This window comes from Acomys russatus, chromosome 14 (assembly GCF_903995435.1).
Source record: "Acomys russatus chromosome 14, mAcoRus1.1, whole genome shotgun sequence".
Classification (NCBI taxonomy): domain Eukaryota; kingdom Metazoa; phylum Chordata; class Mammalia; order Rodentia; family Muridae; genus Acomys; species Acomys russatus.
This window is the reverse complement of record NC_067150.1, coordinates 35,820,258-35,843,317: the sequence shown is the minus strand read 5'-3', so window position 1 is coordinate 35,843,317 and position 23,060 is coordinate 35,820,258. Positions and strand designations below refer to the sequence as shown.

General features: G+C 46.7%; 2 protein-coding genes across 2 annotated transcripts in view; one reads left to right on the top strand and one right to left on the bottom strand.

Annotated features, from left to right (window-relative positions):
* Positions 1-150: 150 nt before the first annotated feature.
* Positions 151-6,488, bottom strand: Ccdc153 (coiled-coil domain containing 153). The gene is made up of 7 exons (XM_051155837.1): positions 6,438-6,488; positions 5,950-6,029; positions 5,358-5,423; positions 4,462-4,581; positions 3,710-3,802; positions 1,243-1,373; positions 151-335 (listed from the first exon to the last, which is right to left on the bottom strand). Exons 1-7 carry the CDS (start codon positions 6,482-6,484, stop codon positions 207-209), a joined length of 666 nt encoding a protein of 221 aa, XP_051011794.1. The 5' UTR covers positions 6,485-6,488; the 3' UTR covers positions 151-206.
* An 8,631-nt stretch (positions 6,489-15,119) lies between these two features.
* The window catches only part of Cbl (Cbl proto-oncogene), a 76,191-nt gene continuing 68,250 nt past the window's right edge, over positions 15,120-23,060 (top strand). Inside the window, exon 1 of the mRNA XM_051156276.1 lies at positions 15,120-15,443. Within this exon, the coding sequence (XP_051012233.1) occupies positions 15,252-15,443 (192 nt within the window). The 5' untranslated portion in view covers positions 15,120-15,251. The remainder of the gene's footprint in view (positions 15,444-23,060) is intronic.

Below are 23,060 nucleotides of genomic sequence, written 5' to 3'. Positions count from 1 at the left end.
ATTAAAGGCATGCGCCACCATGCCTGGCTCTCCTTGTCCATTTTTTATCATTCAGTATTTAGGACAATGGGACAATGGGTCAACTTAGAACATAGATGTTCCCACGAGAGCCATTCCTTACTGCCAAAGGCCACAATCCACAGTTCTGTTGAGTTCTACATCAAGTTGCTTTATTGATAGGCCTCAGAGATTAGAAGCCAATGGCCTTAAAGATCCAGGGGGTTGAGACCAAATTGACGTAGCTGCTCCTTGTACCTGGTGTGGAGTTTCAGCACAGCTGCATCCCACTGAGGCTTGACCGCTCTCAGCTTGGCCAAGAGACAGTCCAGGTTGCCCTGTGAACACCAAGCTTTCAGCTCCCAGGGAAAGGGAAGGGTGAACATTGCCTCAAGTTGCCCAGCTTGGTTAGTATGGGTTCTTCACTAGTGGTGCTCTCTCCCTTCTTACTTTCTTCCCTCCCTCCCTCCCTTCCTTCTTTTTGTAAGATATCCTTGATTTGTAGCCCAGGCTGGCTTTGAACTCAGAATTCTCCTGCCTCAGTGTCCCAAGTGCTAGACTGCAAGCATGAACCACCATGCTTGGCTGCCATTGCTCCTCTCTCTCTCTTTTTCTTCTCTTTTCTTTCTTTCTTCAATGCTCAGGATTGAACCCAAAGCCTCACCCATGCTAGGCGAGTACCCTGTCACTGAGCTGTATAGCCAGTCCTCTTTTTACTTTTCCTATGCTGCTCTTGAACTCTGTACCTGCACTGGCCTATGATCCTTCTGCCTCAGCCTCCTGGATAGTAGAATTTCAAGCCTGTGCCTCTCCTTTCCTTCCCTGCTTCTTCTTCTTCCAACTCCTCTTCCTATTCCCACCCCAAATCCTCCCCACCCTCCCACCCCCCCACCCACCCCCAACAGACCTTTGTGCTGGGGATTGAGCCCAGGGCCTTGCACACTACGCTGCAGCTCTCCACTGTCCTATACCCCTAGCCCCTGATTATTCTGAGTCTAGATCTCACTGTGTAGCAGCTACATAGTACACGGTAGCCTATGTTGGCTTTGAACTTGAAATCTTCCTGCGTTAGCCACCCAAATACTGGGATTACAAGTCACTGGCTCTGTTAATGGTTGTATCTTCTGTTTACACTTAGGATATGGCATGGCTTTCTTGGGTTGTGGGTCAATCACACTACTTGGGGGCACAGGGATAGAGGGCTATGGGATGCTGAGAAGATGGCCTCCGGGGAGTGGTGCTTACTTGTAAGATTTCTTCATATTTGGCCTCCATGTCTGCCACATGGGTGCGAAGCTGAGCCAGGGTTCCAGCTTGCTCTCTGAGGGCTTGCTCAGCCTCTTCCCTTGCTGTCTTAGCTTCCCTTTGGCATGTCTCTAGGGAACAGGGCAGAAAGATAAAGAAGACAGGATAATGACATTGTGCCAAGAAAAGTAACCAAAGATTCCTGAAAAGGGTGCTTTGCCAGAGCCCATCGCAGACTTACTGGGTCATCAACTTCCCTGAAGGACTCACTGAGGTATAGAGGGATTGGGATGGGGAATTGGCCAAAGTCTAGTGTCTATCTTATTCAGAGTGGGACAAGTGTCTCTGAGTCTCTGTGACTTAAATGTTTGTCTTTGTCTTGTTTAACACAGGACCTTAGCCGGTTGTGGTGGTGCATGCCTTTAATTCCAGCACTCTGGAGGAAGAGGCAGGTGGATCTCTATGAGTTTGAGTCCAGCCTGGTCTACAAATTGAGTCCAGTACAGCCAAAGATACATGCAGAGAGACCCTATCTCAAAAAACAAACCAGCACCAGCCAACCAAAAAAAAAAAAAAAAAAAAAAAAAAAGGACAAGACAAGATAGGACCTTATGTAGCTCAGGCTGGCCTTAAATTCTCTATGTGCCAAGGACAACACTGAACTCTAGATTGTCTTGTCTCTGCCTCCCAGGGTTGGGATTATAAGACTCTTACCACCTAACATGATTCAGTTTTTTTTTAAACCTTTATAAAGTTATTTATATCTGGGTTTTTTAAACATATTCTCTCTCTGGGTGTGGTGGTGCAAATCTTTAATCCCAGTACTTGGGAAGCAAAGGCAGGTTCATCTCTGTCTGATCTACAAAGAAAGTCCAGGACAGCCAAGGCTCTGTGTAACAGAAACCCTGTCTCGGCTCACAAAACAAAACAAACAAACAAACAAACAAAATTCTGTGTGTGTGTGTGTGTGTGTGTGTGTGTGTGTGTGTGTGTGTGTGTGTGTGTGTGTGTATGCAGGCACCTGTGGAGGCCAGAAGAGGGCACTAGACTGGACCCCCTGAAGCTGGAACTATAACGGTTGTGAGTTACCATGTGGGCGCTGGGTATCAAAGCGAGGCCTCAGGAAGAGCAGCCATCTTTCCTAAGCACTGAGCCTGCCCCTAGGTCGTTCTCTATCTTTAGAGGGAAAGTGATCTATGTCCCTTGAGTTTGCTGTGACCCTTAACTGTGAAAACGGATGGATGGCAAAGCATCAAATATAGGAAGTGTTCAATATATGATGGCTTTTCATTATAAGAAGGCCAAGGTTAGAGATGGAGTCCCTGGCCTGTATAAGCAGCTCATGAATATTTATAGCCAAACCAAAGAGATTTTAGGATAAGAAAATTTTGAAGTAGGATGTGATGGCTCACATCTGTAATGCTACAACCCAGGAGACCGAGGCTGGAGGATCACTCTGAGTTCCAGGCCACCTTGGGCATTGTGAAGAATATAAAAGGCGGTGCTCAGGAGGCGACTGGAGCAATAGCTCAGCAGTTAAGAACACTGGCTGGTGCTCTTGCAGAGGACCCAAGTTTGTTTCTCAGGACCCACATGGTGGCTCAGAAACACGTGTAGCTCCAGCTCCAGGGGATCTGATGCAGTCTTCTGACCTCTGCTTTCTTATCTGATTGGTTTATTCATTGATTTAGCAAGTAGAAATTTAAGGCCTACTAAGTGCTTGACTTTGAAGATATAGAAGTAAAAAAAACCAAAAAGACAAAACAAAACAAAAACTCAAAAACATTTGCTGTAGTTTGGTTGTAAAAATTGGCTAAACTAATAAAGAAAATGTTCTGCTTAGGACAGACAAGGCAGTGAAAGGTGGTAACTGCTGGACTTGGGGAGATTAGGTAAAGGGAGAAATGGCTGAGACCTAACTTTTCTTTACCCTCAGAGGCTTTTAAAACAACTTTCTTATTTATTTATTTATTTATTTATTTTTGGCTTTTTGAGACAGAGTTTCTCTGTGTAGCTTTGGCTGTCCTGGACTCACTTTATAGAGCAGGCTGGCCTCGGCCTCAAACTCACGAAGATCTGCCTGCCTCTGCCTCCCCGAGTGCTGGGAGTAAAAGCATGTGCCACCACACCCGGCTCACATTACTTCCTTTTTTTAGATTTATTTACTTCGTTATTTTATGTATATGAGTGCTTTGCCTGCATGTATATATGTGCACCATGTGGGTTCTGGGAATTGAATTTGGGTTCTCCGTAAGGACAAGTGCTTGTACTGCTAAGCCAACTCCAGCCCCTAACATAGAGGTTTGTGCCACCGAACTCTGTTCAGAGGAAAGTTAAGGTGAAGGTGACCCTAGCTAAAATTCAACCAACAGACTAGCCATGTAGAGGCGGACCTTCTGAGTCCACTCTTCCAATCTGGGCCCTGTTAATGAGCCTGGGAAAGAAAGGGTGAGGGATGAGGGACTACCCAGCTGCTTCTGTAGACCTCTCACTTCCTCCTCCAGCTGCTTGCTTCGAGTCGCCAACTCTTCTTGCAGGGCTCTGCGCTGGCGGCTCATCTCTGAGGTAGGAGCAACAGGCAGCAAGAACCCAGGCAGGGATGGAGGCATGAAGAAAGAAAATAAAGTTTCATGTGGGGAGAAAGTCTCAGTCAAGGAGCAGAACTAAGAAACTTGAGAGACTTAAATTTTTTTTGGGGGGGGGGAAGGCTGGGCATGGTGGCGCACTCCTTTAATCCCAGCACTCGGGAGGCAGAGGCAGGCAGATCCAAGTGAGTTCGAGGCCAGCCTGGTCTACAAAGTGAGTCCAGGACAGCCAGGGCTACACAGAGAAACCCTGTCTCAAAAATAAACAAACAAACAAAAATTTGGGAGGAGAGTAAACTAGACCCTCGGCCCCGCTGCAGCTTAGGAGGGGAATTCTGCCTTTCTTCCCATTCTCTCCCAAAGATGAAAAAGAGAAGGGCCGTGACTGCATTGTGTTTCTCGCACATACCAAACATGCACCATTAGACAGTCTAGATGTGGTGACCCACATCGTACCAGGGATCTCTCTTTGGTTCTCAGGACCCTGCCTATGCCGGGAAGGTAGAGAATAGACATAGCAGTTGGAATCTCTCTTCATTCCCTACCCAGAATTCCCTGACTCTTGGTTGTCTTCTTCCAGGTACCTGTCTCCTGCACTTTCCCCCAAAGACCCCCCCAAATCAGTCGAATGTACCTGCATATACAGCCCTCCCTTCACTCTGGGCTTTTTCCAGTTCAGCTTGCAGCCCGTGTAACCTCTGCTTCAGCCTGTCTTCAGCAGCCTTGGCCCGTTGAACCTCCTCCCTCTGTAGAGCTGTGAATAGCATCAGAGCCATGCTCAGGTCTGGCTAAGAATCGCACAGAGTTGTCTACCACAGCCTCGGTGAACTCTGCTCAACTCTGGGAACTTGGAAGCAGGTGTCAACCTCTTCTCCAGTGTCTCCCCGGCGCCCCCCAAACCCATAGACTTTTCATTCCTAAGGAGTCAATATTCTTTCCATGTCTGGCTATTCACCCACAATCTTCACTGCCTAGCCCTTTCTCACAATCTTTGCCAACAGAGAATGGTTGGCTTGCTTTAACCCTTTACACCGTTCGAACTTCCCAGTTCTCCAAGAACCCAGAAATGCCCCATGTTGCCAGGTGCTGGGTGCACATTCTATGCCAACTTGGCACAAGCTAGAGTCCCTCAGAGAGGAGATGAGCCTCAGCTGAGAAAACTCCTCTGTAAAATCTGGCTGTAGGCAAGCCTCTAGGGTATGTTCTTAATTAGTGATGGATGGGAGAAGGCCCAGCCCATTGTGAGTGGTGCTATCCTGGGGCTGGTGGTCCTGGGTTCTATAAGAAAGCAGGATGAACAAGCCATGAGGAGCAAGCCAGTTAGCAGCACTCTCCCATCACCTCCGCATCAGCTCTTGTGTCCAGGTTCCCACCCTGTTTGAGTTCCTATCAGCACTTCCTTCAATAATAAATAGTGCTTTGGAAACACAAGCCAAACAAGCCATCTCCTCAGCCACAGCGTTTCGTCACAGCAATGATGACCCTGACTAGGGCATGTCTGCTGTCCCCCTGACGCTTCACACTTCTTACCTAAGTGGGCCTGAAGCAACTCCTTCTCAAGCAGCAGCAGCCTGTGCTTGGCCTCAGCCTCCACACCTGTCCTGGCAAGACAAGTCTTAGGTTACTCTGATCTCTCCCTCACCCTGTCTTCCGTCTTCCTCCCACATCTGCACTGCTTCCTGTGTGATGGAGAAAGAGTCACTGAATGAAGAGCACCCAATGGCAAAGTCTGACAAATTCACAGCTGAGTCTTCACAGCCTGTCCATGCTGGATGCTCAAAAGGAGGGTGACAAATATCATGAAGGTGAAGAACTAGATCGGGTTCCAGGGGGAGTTTTGGAGGGGGGGGTCATCCACCAGTACCCCAGCCTGGTGGAATCTGGAGACAACGCTATGAAGAGGAGGGTGAGAAAGCTTCATGTTAGCCAAGTGCGGCGGCAATGCCTCCGATCCCAGCACTAGGAAGACTGAGGCAGGAGGATAGCTTTGAGGGCTGCCTGAGTTCCATAGTGAGCCTGTGTCAAGAGAGCCAAAGACAAACCAACACAAACCCACTCCACCCGGTTGTCCTCCAAGGACATGGACACGCAGGAGCACCACCCTTCACCCACTTTGACTCACCAGGACTTGGATTCTTTTTCTTCTTCTGTGCCCCGGTTTTTCTCCCCTTTCCTTTGGTTTTAGGCGGCATCCTTGCTGTCCTGGTGGGGGGAAGAGCTTCTATGTGGGTCTGCATACAGACATGCCTCCCTGACTGCTAGATTGAGGCAGGAGTCTCAGGCAGGGTCAGAATTCTAGTCTCCCAGCGTATCTTAACACTTTTTGTTTTTAGAGACAGGGTTTCTCTGTATAGCCCTGGCTGTCCTGGACTCACTTTGTAGACCAGGCTGGCCTCGAACTCACAGCGATCCACCTGCCCCTGCCTCTGCCTCCCGAGTGCTGGGATTAAGGGTATGCACCACCATGCCCGGCCCCGTATCTTACACTTTTTAGAAGCTTCTTCTTGGTCTCCTGGGATGCATAGGCAGGCTAGGATCAGTGAGGGAGAACAATGCGATGTGTAGCAGTCAGTCAGTCCTCTTAGGGTCCCTTAGTCTTCCTCTTTCTACCTGCAGGACCAGCTCTGGCTTGTGTTTTGTCTCCCTGGGAGCAACATTCCACGGGGAGGGCAAAGAGAGACCCAAGTAGATTGAGCCTAGGGAGGAGCCTGAGTCCTCCGGGCCAATCCAGGGTGGAAAACTTCTTGCAGAGGCAGGGCCGAGAACTGGGCTGTTGGGTTTCCAGAGACCGCATGCCATCCAGGCAACTGGGAAACACAGCGTTCCTAGGCAGGTGAGAGAGCTCAATCGGCTCATACAAAGGTCCTATAGTGAAGCTTCTCCTGTTACGCCCAAATCCTAGCCCCAAAGAAGAGGCTTTGTAGCTGAATAGTTAGGCTTCCTGTCTTTATAGGCACTGCCTACGGTCTGGAGACTCTCCAGTTTTAGGATGTAGAAATTTACAGACTGAGAGAACAGTGTTTCACAGAAGCAGAGAAAAGGCAGGCATAGTAGCCAACCACAGGGTCCTGTGAATGCAGTGGCATTATCTTCTTTAAAACTGAATGTTTGGGATGAGTGGTGGCGGCGGTGGTGGTGGCGGCGGCGGCGGCGCACGCTTTTAATCCCAGCACTCAGGGGACAGAGGGAAATTGATCGCTGTGAGTTCAAAGTCAGCCTGGTCTAAGAGTCCAGGATAGCCAAGGCTACACCGAGAAACCGTGCCTCGAAAAACCAGGCAACCAACCAACCAGACAAACCTGAAGCTTTGCTTCAGAAAAGCTACTTTGGTGTGTGAGGGAAAGATGTTCTGGCACAGGCAGTTGAGTGTTCCATTTAAGAGAAACGAGAACAGAGAGGTGGAGCCATGGGCCTCAGGATGCTGACCGAGACAGAAGGGCACAAATTAGGTAGAGTCATGAGTTCAGCTTCTTAACTTGACTTGGCTTGGCTTGAATTTCTTGGTGTATAAGTTTTGTAGTTCTTGAAAGCCCCAGACTCTAATGGTGTGTTTACAGGACTTTTTTCTCTCCCAGTCAATCTTGCCTCACTCCTCCTATTTCTTTTCTGTTTGTTTGTTTGGTTTGGTTTGGTTTGGTTTTTCATGACAGGGTCTCTCTGTGTAGCCTTGGCTGTCCTGGACTTGCTTTGTAGACCAGGCTGGACTTCAACTCACAGAGATCCACCTGCTTCTGCCTCCCGAGTGCTGCCCTGCTGCAAGAGCTTCTTAGATGAAACTCTGCCAGGTTTTTCATATTATTTGACTGCTATTAGTATTGGGTTTCCTCCATTCTTTTAACCTATTTCTGCTCTGATTCTTAGATTGGGGTTTTGTGGAAATCACACACACACACACACACACACACACACACACACACACACACACACAAACACAAACACATGGGGGTCAAGAGAGATGACTCAGTGGTTAAGAGCACTGTCTGCTCTCCCAGAGATCCTGAGTTCAATTCCCAGGAACCACATGGGGGCTCACAACCATCTATAGTGAGATCTGATGATCTCTTCTGGCATGTAGGTGTACATACATGCATATAGAACACTCATATACAAAAGCAAATAAATAACTCTTTTAGCCCTGCGTAGTGGCAGACACCTTTAATCTCAGCACTCGGCAGGCAGTCAGAGGCAGGCAGATCTCTGTGAGTTCCAGGCCAGCCTGGTCTACAAAGTGAGTATAGGACAGCCAAGGGCTGTTACACAGAGAAACCCTGTCTCAAAAACCAAAACCAAAACAAAACAGAAAAGGAACTACATATACGTGACATAGTTCTATATATGTAATATATTGGAAGTATGATTACATATAAATAATGATGGCTTTCGCTTTCCTATTTATTTTTAAAAGTTTTTTATTTTATTCACATTACATTTTGATTGTTAACCCTTCAAGGTTTTAATCTGCAGACAGGTGTTTAGCCCCCCTTTCTCCCTTAGCATAGAGTTGGTTAGGGCTCCCTCTAGTGGACTTGATTGACCTCCTGAGTCTCCTAAATGTCTTGGGCCATCCCCTTTGGGGGGTGCTTTATAGTATCTTGTACATGATTTAAAAAATTGATTGTGGGCAGAGAGTATGATGGGTAGCTTGCTGCTGCCCTCCCTCCAGCTGAGAGGGCTTTCTCTGGAACTGGGCCATGGCTGGGCATCATAATGCCATCATACATAGACTTAAACAGCAAGCCTTCCTCCCTGTGAATTATGGGACCTACAGACTCCTTTTAGGCACGTCTGTCTATTCTAGTCCCTTAAATCGTGGTCAGTTGCCTATTAACAGAAGCAAAATCTGAAGAAACAGACACAGACATGGGAATAAAAATCTTCCACCTGTATAGAGCAAGCAGAAGGTCAACACGTGTTTATTTAACCCCAGGCATTTTAGATATTTTAGAAAACATTTTTTTTTTTTTTTTTGAGACAGGGTCTCTCTGTGTAGCCTTGGCTGTCCTGGACTTGCTTTGTAGACCAGGCTGGCCTCGAACTCGCAGTGATCTGCCTGCCTCTGCCTCCCAAGTGCTGGGATTAAAGGCATACGTCCATCAATGTGCTGCTAGGAACCAGAAACCAGAGGAGCCCTCTGCATGAGCAGTACTCCTCCCCTAACTGCTGAGCCACATCTCCAGCCCGTTATACTCATCTCTGTGATACTTAACAGCCCCTGTAACTTAGGGCTGGTGAGCCCCATGCACACTTCTGGGACGTGGAGAACATCTTTCTTCTCATTTTTTCCCCCACCACATTTTCATTTATTCTTCCTTCAGAATGTCCCCTCCCTGCCCTGGAGCACAGTAGGAGCTCCTGCCCTCTCCTTCCCAGGAGTTCCTTCGGGACTTCTTTCCCTGAATCGCTGTCACTCATGTTGGTGCTTGGAATGACACGTTGAGGATAGAAATGACAGAACGGAAGCTATACCCCCCATGCCTGAGATGAGCATGTATTTTACAAATATGTTCAGTCAACCGAGTCTCAGGTGCAGGATCAGGATGTGGTTTGAGGTCAAGGTGAAGCAAAAAAGTGCCATATGTCACAAGAGAACTGTTTCTAACGTAACCCAGAATAGGATGACATTATGCTCAGCAATTCACCGCCATCTCTAGAACATCTTGTGAAAACAAGCCAGATGAAAACCGCGAGGAAAAGCTTGGGCCTCTCTCCTTTTTCAATTGACTTCAGTTTAGAAGCCATGCTAAGAAAGATCATTTCATCATATTTATCTCTGTTAAATTTCTTTTGGGGGCCTGGGCAGTGGTGGAGCACACCTTTAATCCCAGCACTCAGGAGGCAGAAGCAGGTGGATCACTGTGGGTTCGAGGCCAGTCTGGTCTACAAAGTGAGACCAGTGCAATTCAAGGCTACACAGAGAAACCTTGTCATGATAAAAACAAAAACAAAAACAAAATTCTTTTGGGAGCTGGAGAGGTGGCTCAGCAGTTAAGGGCACTTGCTGCTCTCCTAGAAGACCCACTTATGTGTACACACATATACAGATTATTAAAATTAATAGACAAAAATCTTTAAAATTTGTATTAAGTTTAGTGTGCATGTGTGTGTGTGTGTGTGTGTGTGTGTGTGTGTGTGTGTGTGTGTGTGTACACTATAGAGTACATGGGAAGGCCAGAGGACAACTTGTGGGAGTTGGGTCTCTCCTCCTTCCATGTGGATCTTGGGGATTGAACTCAGGTCATCAAGCTTGGCAGCATGTACTGAGGCCAGCCTGGTCTACAAAGTGAGTCCAGAACAGCCAAGGCTACACAGAGAGACCCTGTCTTGGAAAAAAAAAAAAAGAAAAAGAAAAAGAAAAAGAAAAAAAAAGATAATTGAGCCTACAACAAACAAAACAAAGTTCCATCCAGGAGGGCTTTTGTTTGACTTTTGAGAAAGGGCCTTCTTACCCTGATCTATACGCTGTATAGATCAGGGCCTCTGACTACCTCTGTTTCTTGAGGGCTGGTTAAAGGTGTGCAGCGCCACACCCTGATCTAGACAGGAGATTTGAGGAGAGATAGGGGAGGGATAAGCACTTACTTTTATTCAAATACGGGATTGGTTATTCACATATTAAAAGAAAAATGTCCTAATCAGAGATCCAATGGTCTTGGCTACAGCAGTGGGTCTCAACCTTCCTAATGCTGTGGCTCTTTAATACAGTTCCTTGTGTTTTGGTAACCCCAACCATAAAATTATTTTTATTACTACTTCATAATTGTAATTTTGCTATTGTTTTGAACTATAATGTAAATATCTGTGTTTTCTGATGGTCTTAGGTGACCCCCATGGCCCTCTTAGATCACCAGAAGTTAAGTAAGAACCACTGGCCTATAGGGACCGTGAGCTGGGCAGAGTGACACAGTTGTATAGTCCCAGCTTCTTGGGAGGCTCTGCTAGGAGGACCCTTTGACCCAGATATTTAATGTCAGCATGGGGGAAAAAAAAAGTAAGACCTGTCTTCAAAAGGAAAATGGGGGTGGGGGTAGGGGGAAGGGAGAAAAAGAAAAAGAAAGCAACAGTTGCTTATGATGAAGGGATGATAAACATTTTTTTTTTCTGGTTGCAGATGTCTCTAACTGCACAGAAGGAATTATTAACTTACATGGGAGAAAATCTGTTTGGATGTGGCCAATGCATCTTGTTTTTTCACTTTTTTTTTTTTTTTTTTACATGATTGGTGTGGGTTCAGCAAATATGTATGAAGCTCCAAGCCCAGGCCCTGCCTAACCTGAGGCTGTTTCTATCAGTATGTCAGCAAAGGGTCCTATCTTCCCGGAGAGAATAGCTGTGCAGCAAAGGCCAGGGAAGCTACCACCAGGAGTGGAGAGCCTACCTATCCCTGATGCCTGGAAGGGTCGAGAAGGGTGATTGCTAAGCTTGAAAGACCTGTTGGATAGGAGGAATTGGCCTGGTGAGTTTAGTGGAAGCAGGTGGGAGTGTGTGTGTGTGTGTGTGTGTGTGTATGTGTGTGTGTGTGTGTGTGTGTCCGTCCTTCCCAGAAGGGAAGATAACGTTGCAAAGGCCTGGAGGTGTGTGGCTCCCAAATCTCTGAAACTAGAAAATCGTGCTCATCCTCTCTAGGCTGAATCCTGAGCTATTAAAAAAACAAAACATAGTGTGGCTTTCATCTTCTCTCTTCAATTACCTCTGGTGGAAAAGAGCTCCTAGGCCCTTGGCCACTTCACTGATGGATACAGAGAGGTAGGGAGAGGCAGGGGGAGGTAAGGAGAGGTAGGGACAGGGTTAGGAGTATTGAACCCTCTAAAGATAAAGATGGCACTGCTGACTCCTGCCTGGGAGATGTTTTTCTTTGTTTTTTTTTTTTTTTTTTTTTTTTTTGGTTTTTCAAGACAGGGTTTCTCTGTGTTAGCCTTGGCTATCCTAGACTCGCTTTGTAGAGCAGGCTAGCCTCGAACTCACAGAGATCAAGCAGCCTCTGCCTCCCTAGTGCTGGGGTTAAAGGTGTGCACCACCAGCGCCCGGCTCTGCCTGGGAGATGAACTAGTCTTTTGTTCATGGTGATAGCTATGTTTCTCCCAGGAAATTGGCAGTAAAGGCCAACGGCAAAGCGCCATGATGGGTGCTCAGGCTTCCGACAAATCTTCCACCTTTCCTATTGTTAGGGGACAGTTGGCAGCCTCCATGTGAGCCAGAAGTGAATGTTGTGGGATAGAAATGACATTGGGATTAGATGCTGCTATGGGTGATGCTGTGTACACAGTGAATTGTAACAGGCACTCAGTGGCTGCTTTTACAGTTCAAAGAAGACTTTTGCTGGAATTTCAGAGTTTGCCTCTTCCTAATGATTCGGTGCTGGTGCTGAGTGAACTCTTGTTGCAGGAAACAAACCAAACAGGAAAGAAACAGAAATGTGCCTGCTACAGCATAAACAAAATGTTGCTGTGTAATCCCACGCTATCTATGTAGACTTTGCTGATGATAACACAAACTGAAAATATTTACTTATTTATTTATTGGTTTTTCGAGGCAGGGTTTCTCTGTGTAGCCTTGGCTGTCTTGGTCTCACTTTGTAAACCAGGCCAGCCTTGAACCCACAGAGATCCACCAGCCTCTGTCTTCCAAGTGCTGGGATCAAAGGCATGGTGCCACCACCGCCCAATTAGCCTGATTTTTGAAGAATGATTTTTTGTTGTTGTTGTTTTTCAAGACAGGGGTTCTCTGTGTTAGCCTTGGCTGTCCTGAACTCATTTTGTAGACAAGGCTGGCCTCGAACTCACAGCGATCTGCCTGCCTCTGCCTCCCGAGTGCTGGGATTAAAGGTGTGTGCCACCAGCGCCTGGCTCTCGAAGAATGATTTGCATTTTAGAAGCATACTCCGGGCAGAGGGAATATCCTCAGCAAAGGGGATGAAATCGTGCCTGTTCTATTTTGTGACTTGGTAAGATACCCACCATAGGATCTATGTATCATTGAGGCATTTACAACTAGGAGCAGGATTGTCACTGTTTATTTTATTACAGATGCAACACTGGGGAGGATTTTAAAAGTTCAGTTCATGTGTGTGCTTCTGTCCGGCTACACTTTAGGAACTGTATGGTGACAGGATGAACTGACAGTGTCAGTGAGAAAGGTCTCAATATTCCACGGGAGTCAGAAGGAAGGCCTGCAGCTAGGGAGGTAGCAGTAATTTTAGAGTGTTACTTAGATTTTTCTTTGCTAAATTACTATTTTTTTTTTTCTTTCTAGGTAGAAAATGATAAAAGGCTGAGTGCACACGCCTTTAGTCCCAGCACTCGGGAGGCAGAGGCAGGAGGATCTTTGTGAATTCGAGGCCAGCCTGGTCTACAAAGCGAGTCCAGGACAGCCAAGGCTACACAGAGAAACCCTGTCTCAAAACAACCCCCCAAAGCCATCAGCACCAACAAAACCAAAACAAAGAAACTGATAAAAGGGCAGTCTACTGACAGGAAATGGTAATAAAGATTCAGAAATGTTGGAGACGACTGATTTGCAAACCAAAGTTGTGAGACTGAAGAGCTCTGGAGTTCGGAGACATTTCCTCGCTTGAAGTACTGGATAAACTCAACAACCTACCAGCCAAGGCTTTGGTGGCAGAGCCAAGAGACAGAGATAGTGCGGAACTTAGTACTTTAATGGCACTACGGGGCTTGGGGCTAATTTTTTTTTTTTTTTTTTGATTAGCAAATCAAGGCAGGGCACTTCCTCCTTTGGAAAAGAAGTTTCTATTTTCAAAGTTCTTCAGATGAAGCTTGAAGAAAAGGAAGTGGAGGCAACTGGGAGTTGAATTTCTGTTCCCTGTGTGCAAGTGGCCAGCGCTCACAGCTGTCTCACAGCTTCTGTGGGCGGGGCCTCGTGCTGGCAGCGCATTCCGCTGAGCAATAGAATCTTTAAAATACATATTCAGTTCTCAGAAAAGGAACTGCTCTTCAGAGACAGGAAAAAAAAAAAAAAAAAAAAAAAAAAGGAGAGGCACATGAGACTTGACTCCCCAAACCTTAAGCCTTTCAGGGGCCTAATCAGTCTGCAAAAATTGTAGCACCCGAATTCCCATTCTCTGCCAGTTATAAACACCCAGGAGATTTGTGTGTGTGTGTGTGTGTGTGTTTTCCCCCCGAGATAGGATTTCTCTGTGTAGCCCTGGCTGTCCTGAACTAGCTGAAGCAGGCTGGCTTGAACTCACAGAAATTCTCCTGCCTCTGTCTCCTAAATGCTGGGATTAAAAGGCATGTACCGCTGGGGGCGTGGTGGCACACACCTTTAATCCCAGCACTCAGGAGGCAGAGGCAGGTGGATCACTAAGTGAAACTCTGTCCCAAAAAAGCAAAACAAAACAAAAACAAAAACAAAACCAAAAAAAACAAACAAAAAAAAAAAAAACAAAAAAAAGAAAGAAAGAAAGAAAAAAGAAAGAAAGGCATGTGCTACCACGCTTGGGCCAAGGAAAAATTTAATCTCAGCACTCGGGGGTAGGTAGAAGCATGTGAGTCTGCATGAGTTCAAAGCCACCTATGCTGGTCTACAGAGCAAATTCCAAGGCAGCCAGGGCTACGTGGTGAAACATGACCCTGGTGTAGGGGTATAGCTCAAGGTGGGGTGTTTGGCTAGCATGTGTGAGGTCACAGGTTCAATTCCAAGCACCACAAAAAACAAAAACCTTGGCATTCTCCATTTTCCCACAATATGAGGCAGATAACTCGAAGCTCAACTTCCATATTTGTCGGGAAGACTCCTTCCACCCCTACCTGTCTTGATTTGTTTTCTTTTTCAAGACACGGTTTCTCTGTGTAGCCTTGGCTGTCCTGGACTCGCTTTGGAAACTGAGGCTGGCCTCAAACTCACAGCGCACCCCTACCTGTCTTAATCCGAGCATAGCAACGACTCACTCCCAGAGGCGGCAACAAGCCAGAGTCCATAAAGAAAATGGACCACAGGGCTTCTGTCTAGTGAGCAGGTTCTACTTTGGACCCCACCTCTTTCGTTCCATCCCTCCCTTCTCCAGCAGAGGGCGCAGGCACCCAGTTTCCTTTTGGGGCCCCGCCCCGGGTGGCCACGCCCCATCCTCGAGGGTCGGGGCGGGAGCAGTGGGCGCGGAAACTTGCTAGAGGCTTTCCGGGAGCTGCTGGGCACGCGGGTGCTCGCGAGCTCGGGCGCGAGCGAGTTTGGGGGGGAGGCGAGGAGGGGTGCTCGCTGCGGAGTCCCGTGCTTGCCCGTCTCCGGCGCGCGCCCCCGCGCTGCGCCGGCCGCGCCCGCGCTCGCGCAGGGGCGCGCCTCAGGCCGGGCGCCTCCCTCTCACTCCCTCGGCTGAGAGCGCCCGGCGGTGGCTGCCCGAGAGGCCCCTCCTTCTCGACCCGCTCCTTTCCCCAGCTCGCGGCCGAGCGGGCTCCCGACCCTCCGCTGGCCATGGCCGGCAACGTGAAGAAGAGCTCGGGCGCAGGCGGCGGTGGCTCTGGGGGTTCGGGCGCGGGCGGCCTGATCGGGCTCATGAAGGACGCCTTCCAGCCGCACCACCACCACCACCACCACCTCAGCCCGCACCCTCCCGGCACGGTGGACAAGAAGATGGTGGAGAAGTGCTGGAAGCTCATGGACAAGGTGAGCGGCCTGCGGGCGGGCGCGCGCGGCGCCGGGTGGGCGTGGGCGGTAGGGGAGGGGGAGAGGGAGGGAGGGAAGGTTGCCGTTGGCAGTTGGGAACGTTGAGGTGTGTGGGGAGCCAGACAAAGATGGGGTGGGGGCTGGGGGGAGGGCTGGTCACCGCGCCACCCGGGCGGAAGTGCGATGGGGGTGCGGAGCTTGGGGATGTGATGTGGGTCGCCGAGTGGGCCCCGGGAGGTGGGCCTGAGGGATGTGTGTTGATCTGCCGGCCAGGGCTCCAGGTTGGAAGAGGAGTCGCCCTAAGTGAGGGACCTGGGGTCAGGAGGCGGCGGGCGGGACTGACTGCGGTCTGGGTGAGCTTATAGTTTTTTCTCATTAAGATGTAACGCGAAGATCAAAGAAAAAAGGTGGGTTTAAGTGGGGGCAGGGAAGGAACTTCCCTTCCCCGCTAAGGGTGGTTTAAGATTTTTTTTGGTCTTGCAAAGTGTTGTATGTAATCCATTGCTGCTGCTGAGATAGACACTGGTCAAACCACAAGTTCTGGTTAGAACCATTATGTTTCGAAAGGTGGACTGACCGAGCGTACTAAATTGCAGTCTGACTTGTACAGAACTTCCTCCCTGTGCTCAGTGCTTTAGCCGGGCTGTGGTGGTTGGTTTTTGTAACGGGCCTCTCTGCCTGTTATTTCAGGACCCCTTTGATAACCATTTTAAAATCAGGTGCGGGGCTAGGGTTGGCGTTTTATGTTTAGCCTTTTAAGTCTGTCATTCGAGAGACTCTTACTTCCCTCTAGTTATGTCTGTATAATGTAGTCTTATTGGCTCAAGTACTTAAACGTGGACACACAATCTCTTAACATTTTGTTAGAATTCAGTGCTCTGTTTCCTTGATTCTTACCATAGTCATTAATTTTTCAAAATTCCTACTGCAGATCAATGTGATTAGGAGGATCTGGCATGTTGGCGAATGGTGTTATTTCCTCCAGGGTAAATTTGGTTTTCTTTGGTTCCTCTCTGGGCCCAGGTTCCTCTTCTGTAAAGTTCTCCATGGGTTGTTTTGGACCAGAAACAGCCAATAAAATTATTATGAAGCATTTGGCCAATGTAACTGCTATATAAATGCTTAACAAGTCCTGTGTGAGAATTAACACTCTAGCGCTGCATACCAGTGGTTTCAGAGCCACTTTTCCAGGCCTCATTTTTCCCAATATTAAGTAATTTGAATTGTTGGGAGCCCCCTCCCTGGTCTCGATTGGTATTGTAATTAATGACATAAGTAGGTTGATTGTGTGTGTGTGTGTGTTTTGTGGAAATTTAAAAACCACCACAAAGATGTGCTGATATCTTGTTTGTTTCTTTTTCTTTTTTTAAAATTTATTTTATTAATTTCGTTTGTGGGTGTTCTGTGTGCATGTATGGCTGTGCACCACATGCATGCATTACCCTGGGGTTAAGAAGATGTTGGCTCCCCTGGACCTGGAGTTATGGATGGTTGTAAGCCGCACCTGGGTCTTATGCATGAACCAGTGCTGTGAACCACTGTACCACCTTCCAGCCCCAATATAGCTGAAGCTGCCTGGAGATCCTGGGGAATGAACCCTTGTTTCTTGGGACAAGCTTTCACTTTGTATCTCAGGCCAGTCTGGAACTCACAGCAATCTTTCTGCCCCAGCCTAGATCCTAGATCCATGTATTGACATCTTAAAAAATACTGAATGTCTTTACAATCTGAAGTTTGTAGGTGTACATTTTGGGAGCTTAACTGTTGGACTTCTGGTATAGAAACAGTTTCATTTCCAGTTAGTTTCCCATGTAGGACATGGAGTGGGCTCACTGTATCAGAGTGATCCTGATTAGTGACTTCCTTAGAACAATGAACTTTAAAATGGTGTTTCTGCTAGTGATAGATTATGGCTGGTCCTGTTCTCCATGCTAGCCCAAATGAACCCTCCCTTGCTTTCATCACTTGAGAGTGTTGACTTCTGAATTTTTCTAGAGATGTTTAATCATGGTCTCTAAGTTTTGGTTGAAACTGTGTTTAGCTTTTTGGTGGTTTCCGGGACTGTAGGCGTCTAGCTTTTCTAATCTAGTCTGGAAGGCGAGGGGTTTTGTTCTTTACTGCTTGTCTCTGAGGATGGTCTCAGCCATGTGTCTCATAACACTCACTGTGCTGACATGAAAGCTTAGTCCTTTCTTACGCTAGGCCTGCAGGTTTGTACCACTTTTCAGACTTTCAGATTGTCTTAATACTTCCGTGTTATTACCATCTTGCTGCCTCCCCCCACCCCCAGCTTTAAAAGTCTTAATGGGGATCACTGAATTCTTTTTGCTTCATGTGTTTGAGTGTTTTCCTTGCTTGTATCTACATGCATCCGTGCCTGCTGCCTATGAGAGGGCCAGGAGGAGTCTGAATCCCCAGGAACTGGAGTAACAGACTATTGTGAACTTCTGTGCAGGTTGTGGGAATTGAACCCTGGTCTTGTGCCAAGAGCAATAAGTGCTCTTAACCACTGAGCCGTCTCTCCAGCTTCTTACTGCATCTTTCCGATATGTGGGATTATGTAGTGAGTCCTGAGTTGTCATTTTGTTCTTGTAAGGGTTAGGTGTGTGTTACTGCATCCTGCTACTAGTCAGTTTAATGAGTTATCGCTGGAGACTGGAGGGCTGCTTCTTTCCTTGGTTTTGGATGCCTGCAGCTGATGCAAGTTGTGGGCGTTGCTCAACATGGGCCTAGTTTGCTTAGTTGTGTGGAACTTAAACTTGTTGGGGGAAAAAAGCTTGTAGTAGAATAGCTCTTAAACAAAAATGGACATGACCGACTTTTTTGGGGGCCCTGCCCCCTGCTTTACCAGGATATTGTAATAAATGCTTGCAGAATTATTTCTCTATAAAGAAATTGGCGTAGCCAAGAAGAGACTTGATACCCTATGAGAATATATAGGGGGACGTAATCCCCCTCAGGAACAGTCATAGGGGAGGGGAATAATGGGAAAATGGGGGGGGGGGAGGAATGGGAGGGTACAAGGGATGGGATAAACATTGAGATGTAACAAGAATAAATTAATAAAAAAAAAAAGAAAGAAAGAAATAAAGAGAGGTCTGATGCAAAATGGAATAAAGAGAGGTTGCTCACAGAAAAAAAAAAAAAAAAGAAATTGGCTAGTACACTAAAGACCAGGCAGGGAAGAGAAGATGGAAAGAAAACTCACATGTAAATTTTAAGTTGCCAAGATATTGAATGTAGTGAGATGTAAAATGTCGTTGTAAAGTGTAGCAGGCTGGCAGACATTCCCGGGGAAGGGAAGGAGAGTCAGTGCTTTGGTCTTGCTGGTTAACATGCTTAATCCTATTTTGATGTTTTAAAACAAAAAATTATTCTTGGCCTATGCAGTCTTGCAGGCTTTAACCTTTACCCTCTGGAGTGGTAGCACTGGGAGGATCTCAGATGTCGCTGTAGCCCAGGCTGGCCTTGAACTAAGAGCAGCCCTCCTGGATTAGAGGCAGCCATCACCACACCGCTTTCTGTTTTGTTTTGTTTTTTAAAAGATTTATTTATTATGTATACAATGTTGTGTTCACATGTAACACCTGCACACCAGAAGAGGGCAGCAGATCTCATTATAGATGGTTGTGAGCCACCATGTGGTTGCTGGGGATTGAACTCAGGACCTTGGGAAGAGCAGCCAGTGCTCTTAACCTGTGAGCCATCTCTTCAGCCCCAGCTTTCTGTTTTTTAATTTAAAAGAAGAATTTTAAAAAAAAAGGATTATCTTAGGGCAGTGAGATGGTTTAGCAGCTAAAGATACTTACTGCTAAGTTAGTGTGAGCCTCAGGACGCACAAAGTGGAAGGAGAAAATTAGGCCCTGCAAGTTGTCCTCTGAACACAGCACGCATATGGGGATGCGTGTGTGCTTTGCGCTCTCTCTCTCTCTCTCTCTCTCTCTCTCTCTCTCTCTCTCTCTCTCACACACACACACACACACACACACACACACGCACACACACACGCACACACACAAAGTATTCTGGCTCTCTGTCTCTGTCTGTCTCTCTGTCTCTCTCACACACACACACACACACACACACACACACACACACACACACACGAAATACCTGCTCCCCACTCCCAAAAGAGCATTGGGTAAATTAGTATACTTTGCAAGTAAAATGTCTTCAGCATGTTCTGTTGGACTGACTGCTTTTTCCTCCTTCCTTCTCCCTTAACTTCTGTTTGATTTGTCTGCTGAGTTTCAGGCAGGTGGTAGGCGTTAAGTTCACACACTCCAGGAGACTGGAAATGATAAGTGACTGCTAAAGTATGTCCAGAGTGACCTGGAGTCTCTTAGAGACGTATTTGTTCTGGGTTTATCTTAACCTCTGATGCTTGTGCCCCTATTTATTTTTCTTTTTTAGATGAGGTCTCATTGACCTGGAACTCACATGAAGCTCCTTATCTCTGTTTGCCATGTGCTGGAATTAAAGGCATACCACCACACCTGGCCTTTTGTTGTTATTTTTTTCTCTTGAGCCCTACTATAGTTTTTGTTTGTTTGTATACTAGTTGAGCCTCCAACTTTCTGTAATCCTCTTGCCTCAGCCTCCTTACTGCTGGGGTTACAACCAAAGGCCACCATGTTAGACAGCCTCTGAAGCTTGTAAACTCCATATAGAAAGCATTTGCAAGCTATGTGAACCACCTGTCTGTTACACTGCTCAGGGGCTCCTGTACAGTAGTAGGTAGTGTATAGGTAGTTGCTTGTATGTCACAAAGGAACTAACTGGAAAGAAAAAGTCTGCGGATGGGAGTTAGTTTACTTGTTTTTGTTTTGTTGTGGAATAATTTGTTTTAGCCACAATAAATTTATTTCTTACCATAGCTCTTTATTGGTATCATCCTTGTTTTATAGGTAAAAGTAGTTAGAGTCAGAGGTTAAGTAATTTCCTGACTTGGAATCCAGCATTAACCTACTTCCTAAGGCATCATAAGTTCTTCTTCCTTCTCAGGTGCACATCCAGATCTTGGTCACAGAGGCCATCTATAGTAGGGCTAAAATGACATTGTCAGTCACAGAGCAATAGATTGTGCTGGTCTCAAAAGATACTAATGGATCAATTACTAAGCGTCATAGAAAACACAACTGCTGTCCTATTTGATGTGCTGATACACACCCCTTTGTGAGGCCAGTTGCAGAATTATGGCACATGTGGTTCCTACATTGCATAATACTTGGTAATGATGACGGGTGACTGTTACTAGTTTATGCATAACATTTACTAGACTACAGTTTTTATCATTTTAGCGTATGTGTTCCTTCCAGTGAGAAGTTAATAGTGAAACAACATTCAGTGTTAAGGTGGAAGCAGCCTTGTCGATGCCGTGTTCCTTCCAGTGAGAAGTTAATAGTGAAACAACATTCAGTGTTAAGGTGGAAGCAGCCTTGTCGATGCCGTGTTTACAGCAGCACTTACTGTAATCAGGAGTAAGCATCTGACTAATTATACTCTCCAAGTTTGTGTGAGTGCAGTCTAATGTTCAGACAGCAATAAGACCCTCGAGATGCCTTTGTAAGAATCATGATTGTATTTAGAGAGAGACCTGTGTAGGTTCTCAGTGGGCACTCCCAGCCTGGCCCTCATCTGTTCCCTGTGAAGCCATCATTCCCTCAAATGATAGTAAGGCAGTGTTTAACAAGTACCCCTCAGCGAAATAATTGTTAGCTACTCCTCTCCAAGACAGTCTGATTAGATAGCTTTGGCTGGTATGGAACTCTGGACCTCACTGTAGTTCAGGCTGGCCTTGAACTTTCAGCCCTCTTACCTTAGCCTCCCAAGTGCTGGGGCTACAGACATGTGCTACCATGCCTGGCTATTTTTAATTTGGGGTTAGTGGTTCTTCAAATGATGTGTGTTGGTTACTTTGTGTGGTGAACATGGATGAATGTACACATTATTTTCCCATTACACTTAATGTTGTCCATATTGGCATTTACCACTCCCAGGTAGGGGAAGAGATGAGACAAGGACTGGCTGTCCAGGCTGGTTTAGAATCAGAGTGATCTTCTGCCTCAGACCACCTCCTGCCCCTCACCAGGTGTACACAACCCCACCTAGCACTTTTTACCTTTTTTTTTTTGGGGTGGGGTGGGTGTTTTGACCATAGGGTTTCTCTGTGTTTCCTTGGCTATTCGGGACTCACTTTATAGACTAGGCTGGCCTCAAACTCATATCAATCCAATCTGCCTGCCTCTGCCTCTGGGATTAGAGGCGTGTACCACCATACCCCGCTACTTGTTACCATTTTTAATTTTACTTTTTTTGAGACACAGTGCCTTTGTGTAGCCAGGTGCAGTGGCATATGCCTGTAATCCCAGCACTCAGAAATGCAGAGGCAGGCACATCTCTGTTAGTTCGAGGTCCACCTGGTCTACAAAGCAAGTCCAGGATAGCCAAGGCTACACAGAGAGACCCTGTCTTGAAAAACAAAACGAGTAAACGATGGCATAAACCAGGCCTGGTGGCCACGCCTGTAATCCAAGCACTCTGGGAGGCAGAGGCAGGTGGATCTCTGTGAGCCAGCCTGGTCTACAAAGTGGATAGCCAAGGCAACACAGAGAAACTCTGTCTCAACAAACAAAAAAACAAAACAAAAAACAAAAAAAAAAATTTTAAAGTAGGCTTAAGTTAAGGCTAACCTTTTTAATGGCTCTTAGTATAGGAAAATTTGTTTTTAATAGGTTGTTAGCTGGCAGTATACATATAATAAACCTAGAACATTGAAAGAAAAGCAAATTGAGTTTTAGTTTGAAAACAGAGCCTAAATTGTAATCACAGATTCTAAAGTTGTTAATTGTGATGTACATTAGGTTTGTTACCAGGGGGATTGTAACCAGCAAGTCATTGTGAAGTGTTTTCATGATTAGCACATTTTGTGCTGGAAGGAAATAGGTGGGAGTAGTCAGCAAGGAGCACTGGAAGGCAGCCTCGAGCTGTCACCACACTGCTCCTTCCTACAGCAGCTTCCAAAAGGGGACCGGGGTCTAATAATGGCATTTGTGTTGCATATCTCTGGGGAATCCAGGCACTGGTGAGAACAGCCGTCAGAAGTAAACAGTGGTGGGCTGTGCTTGCTTAGCATGCTCAGAGTCTTGGGGTCCACCAGGGACTAGGGTGCTGGGGTGGGGACAGGACATGACAACACTGATGACACAGGGACTCAGTAGTGACTCTGGATCTTCTTTCCCTGTAGCTTTTAGAATGGCATACTGGGTAAGAAGCACTTGAGTTTGAGCCACAGGATCTGAACTGTGACTGCTTGCTCCCTTCCCTCTGGCTTAGGTCTGCATGGAAGGCAAGGGTTTGTTTTTGTTTTTGTTTTTGTTTTTTTGTTTTTTGTTTTTTTTGAGACAAGGTTTCTCTGTGTAGCCCTGGCTGTCCTGGAACTCTCTTTGTAGACAGGCTGGCCTCAAACTCACAGTGATCCTCCTGCCTCTACCTCTTGGGTGCTGGGATTAAAGGTGTGTGCTACCACGCCCACTGGAAGGTGACTTTAAACAAGGCTAATTCTTTGGTCCTTCGTTGGCTAGGGTTGGGTCCAAACTTCTCTAATGTGTTTTGTTT